The sequence below is a fragment of the Frankliniella occidentalis genome, unplaced genomic scaffold (genome assembly GCF_000697945.3).
Source record: "Frankliniella occidentalis isolate FOCC.00 unplaced genomic scaffold, Focc_3.1 Scaffold331, whole genome shotgun sequence".
In the NCBI taxonomy this organism is placed as follows: domain Eukaryota; kingdom Metazoa; phylum Arthropoda; class Insecta; order Thysanoptera; family Thripidae; genus Frankliniella; species Frankliniella occidentalis.
The window spans coordinates 247,161-251,603 of NW_026267454.1; the positions used below are offsets into that span (position 1 = coordinate 247,161).

Below are 4,443 nucleotides of genomic sequence, written 5' to 3' on the forward strand. Positions count from 1 at the left end.
TACGCTATGGGTGAGGAGCGCGGCAAACGCACTGTACAGCTTCCCGCCGCGCACCGCTCGAACGCGGTGACCGCTTCTCTCGCACTTCTGCTCGCCTTTTTGGTGTGATGCAGGAAAACGTTAAGAACTCAGCATGGGGGGTTTGATAAGCGTATGGCTCCGCTACATTTCCGCGGAATCGGCAATCGTCCCCAATCAAGGGTACTCGTACCCGAGCGACATAACCCAAAACAGGGTATTTAGGCCCTGTATCCTGAGGGGGTAGAGGTGGGGGTGCGGCACCACGTCCGATGGTGAGTACATACCCTAGGTAGTCACCACACACCGGGTCGTCCTCACCTGCCGCGCGGCCCTCGCCCGGCGGCCTCGTGAACATGGTACCCGTGAAGCGCGCGAAGTTGGACAAGAAACTTTGGCAACGATCCGCCCATGGTTCCGCTTGTCGCACAGGGGTCTGTGCGTGCTCGTTGTGATCGGAAGAACCTCTACTTTCATTTGAGACGCGAACTGGCATGTCGATTTTTTTGGGGGGACAGCCTACCGGTCGTGGAAGATAGTCTCCAGGGCGTAAAGAAAAGATTTGAACGTTAGAAGAACAATTATTATCAACTTTGAAGCAACTTGAAGAGGATTTTGCGAGGAAATATTGAGAAATGCTGAGTTGCAGGTGTTGTTAGCGCGAAATGTCGCAAACAGACAAGCACCAAGAGATTAATGACATCTGAAAAGGATGTTCTCGCCTGGAATTTCAATTCACGAGCTTCAAATGCGTCCTCAAACCGTGTCGCCTAACCTCTCTGTGTGTTTTCAGTTTGACTCTGAAGATGAGGATGATATTATGCCACTCCCTATTAATTCACCTGCTTCAAAGAGTGTTCCCTCAAGGGGATGTTTTTCAAATGCAGGAAAATTCCTACTTTCTAAGTGCTTCTCTTCAGGTGTATAATTTTTTTTCCTCGCTAAAATCTGTATTTCATCTGGTTGTTGGAGTCTTTGCATCCCCTCCATATCCCTGAAATTACTTTGTGCATACTCTAGCTCGTTCTAGCTACTATTCCATGTCCCAAACATTTCGTCTCCACTTGGCCGCTCAACAAAAGGCACTGTAGCAAGTGCTTTGCAGTCCCTTGACAAAGCCCACCAGCTAGGCAAGTTGGTTGACCCTGGTCCGATACTTCAAGTTATGGACAGTAAGCCTTTATCATGGTCCCCTATATGTTTTGTTGTGAAATTCTATTAAGTAGATAACCAGTCTTTCTTCCTCACATTTTAATATCTCAACACCTAGCATGAACACGAAAATGATTGAAAGTCGAAGTATGTAAGAAAGTCTTTATGTTTCAGAAATTGCTCCAACATTTGTAAGAGGCAGACAGCAAGATGCACATGAGTTCATGGCTCTGTTATTAGATGCACTGGTGCATGAGGCCGGAACTGTTGTCACTCCAGTGCACCATTTATTTTCTAGTGCCAATGCAGAATTGGGTATGCATTTTTGATGACTTTCTTTGGTGTGCTGTTGTGCTTTAATTAATAGTTTTTTTTTGCTTTTGACAGTATCCTGTGAAAAGTGTTACCATACATCATATGTTCAAAACAATTTCCCCATGATTCCTACTGCTCAATTTCATGGGTTTAATGATTTGGAGGAAGCAGTCAATCATACCTTGCAGCCAGAATCTGTGATAAGTGCTTGTACTGAATGTGGCCATGGCCAGAAGAAGAAAGTGTGTTGTCTACTAAGGCCTGCTAACTACCTTTGCGTGCACATACCTCGCTTTACAACTGATAATAATGGAAATTATGTCAAGTCTAAGAAAGAGCTACTCATGAATAAATCGCTAAGGTATTCCGTCCACAATTATGACTTAATTGGTATCACTGCGCATCATGGCGTACGTAGAAGTAGTGGACATTACACCGCTTTTTGCCTGGATCAAAGTAATGTCTGGTACCACTTTGATGACAGTAAGGTAAATTCAAACATCTTCATATCAACCTCTAGTGACTAAAAAAAATCTTGAACTTTTATAGTATTGGTCCAATATTTTTAGAGTACACCTATCAACATGCTGTCATACCTTGACAGCGAAGAATGTCAGCAGAATGCATACATTGCACTGTATCAAAAAAAGGAAGCTACTGGGGAAGAGACGCCACTTCAATCGCTGTCCCAACTGATTATGTCGGAATCAAGTGTATGTGCACCACCAGAACCACCGCCACCATCTACTCGGGCCCCTCGTAGGAAATTGCTACAAGCCCAGTCCCAAAATCCCATGGTGCTTTCCATGACCCATGGGTTGTCATGGAACGTCATGGAACATCAACTGTCCAAGGGCGAACTTTCCATGTATTTTTTGCCGCTTTTCCATGAGTGTTTTTTCCATGGGCATGTATTCAAACTCCATGGTGTTGGTCTCCATGGAACAATACTAAGCCCATGGACAACTTTACCATGGCAAAGCAAAGAACAGAGTCGGTTGCCTAAGTCAAGTTAGTCTTACAGATAATTACGAAGCATGTTTTCGGGGGATCTGAGGGAACTGAGGCGGAGCCGAATCCGCTGTCTGTTTCAACGTAGCTACGGCCGTTTACGAGATAGCAGGAAAAAGTGCTCAAATTTGTATGAGATCAAAATGACCCTACTAAAATTCGACCGAGGTGCTAGCCACCAAGTTTTAGACCGATATTCAATTAAACACAGATTTTACAGCTTTCATAACTTTCATGGGAATTTGTTTTTCCATGGAGTTAAGACCAACACCATGGCGAAAGACACACCATGGTAGCATATGCACTATTTCCATGATACGTCCCACGGAAAGCTAGTTCCGACCCCATGGTGACATTAATTTCCATGGAGGGCCAAGCCGCTTCCTCATTGAAAAGAGGCTCCACATGGAAAGTGAGCAGCCACACATGGAAAACGGGCCTTCTGCCATGGAATAGTGTTCATGGAATTCCATGTAGCGCATGGGATTTTAGGACTGGGATGTAAGTATTAAAACTTTTAGTTATGAGCTTGCCTCACATTTATCCTACCTCTAATAGACATGTTCTGTTGACAGGTAGTAGAACAGGACATCCCTCCAAAAAAAGGAAGAAGGACAACAATTGCAAACGGGTACTTATTATTAATCAGGTACAAATTATTTGTCAGGAAATTAAATTCTTAACTTTTACATCTATCAGTCACTGTCAAGCCGAAAGATTTCGGCATAGCACTCAGGGGTATACTGAGAAACATCAGTGAGTCGATAAATTTCCAGTTGCCTACCTTCATACTAATAATTTTACCCCCCTGGAGCACAGGTTCTACCCCCATTTTGCGTGCTATGAGCTCCTGGAGCAGGAGAGGGCCGTCAAAAGAGCGACAGTTGTGTGCGACGAGGAGAAGGGAGTGTTTGGGAGGGAAGGACCTTAGATAATCAATGAACTGTCCCATTACGTTCATGTCTTGATTATCGAGGCTGTGAAACACTTGCTGGCGTGTTTTGCACACTTCACAGAAATAATCGTTTTGTGCGATGTGTGAGCACTGATCACACACTGCTTGTGAAACCAGGACGTTGGGGATGTGTTCGTATGTGTTAGTGAACCCTGGCACGGCCTTCCCCTGAACGGTCTCACTATCCCAGAAAATCGTTATGTAGTGCCACCCCCTCTTCTTTTCTTTCTCTCCCCATGACTGCATGTAACACAAGTGCCCCTCCTTGACATTTTCCCTGCAGTATTTGCAATACACCCAGTTGCACAGATGAGGGGTTTTTCCCACTTTGTAACTCTTTTTGCAGTTGTCACAAAACTTGAATGTGTCACATTTGCTAGAACGGGAACTGTGGAGATTAACCTTTCTGTAGTTATCCAAACATTCGTCACAAGCGAACTGGTGACGACAACCCTGGGTAAAAAAACCATGGGGCTGTCCATGAGCCATGGACATAAATTTAACCATGGATTTTTCTGACCATAGATTTATGGAACCAGTAAACCATGAAAACAACAGTTGACCATGAGTATATAGTGGATGGATTGCATGGCCATGGCTAATGTGCTCCATGGCAAGGGATGACCATGAGAATTGGCTTTCATGGTCACAACTAAGTCAATGAATGTGTCCATGGTTACTATTACGATTGTCATGTAGAACGTCCATGAACACACGTTTGGTCATGATACTGTTATCAATGGACACAAATACCATGATAAAACTAATCAACGGCCAACTGTATTAGTAATGGACATGGGATGTTTTCCTCATGGTCTCTGTGTTCATGGTCTACGTTTATCATGGCGAGGGTTTGTGTCCATGGGCGTGGAGTCATGGTCACAACCTTTGACCATTGGGACACGTCCATAATGAATACAACCTGGTCCATGACAAGCCATGCACCTAGGACCATGATCAAACGACAGCCATGTCAATGTCAACGGTACTTT

At 44.4% G+C, this 4,443-nt stretch overlaps 1 protein-coding gene across 1 annotated transcript; it reads left to right on the plus strand.

Annotated features, from left to right (window-relative positions):
- The first annotated feature begins 133 nt into the window (after positions 1-133).
- On the plus strand, positions 134-2,501 carry LOC127751075 (ubiquitin carboxyl-terminal hydrolase 36-like). Its single transcript, XM_052274052.1, has 7 exons — positions 134-235; positions 812-940; positions 1,049-1,190; positions 1,345-1,485; positions 1,558-1,846; positions 1,904-1,973; positions 2,055-2,501. The coding sequence occupies exons 1-7, from the start codon at positions 134-136 to the stop codon at positions 2,499-2,501; spliced, it is 1,320 nt and encodes a 439-aa protein (XP_052130012.1).
- Positions 2,502-4,443: the final 1,942 nt, after the last annotated feature.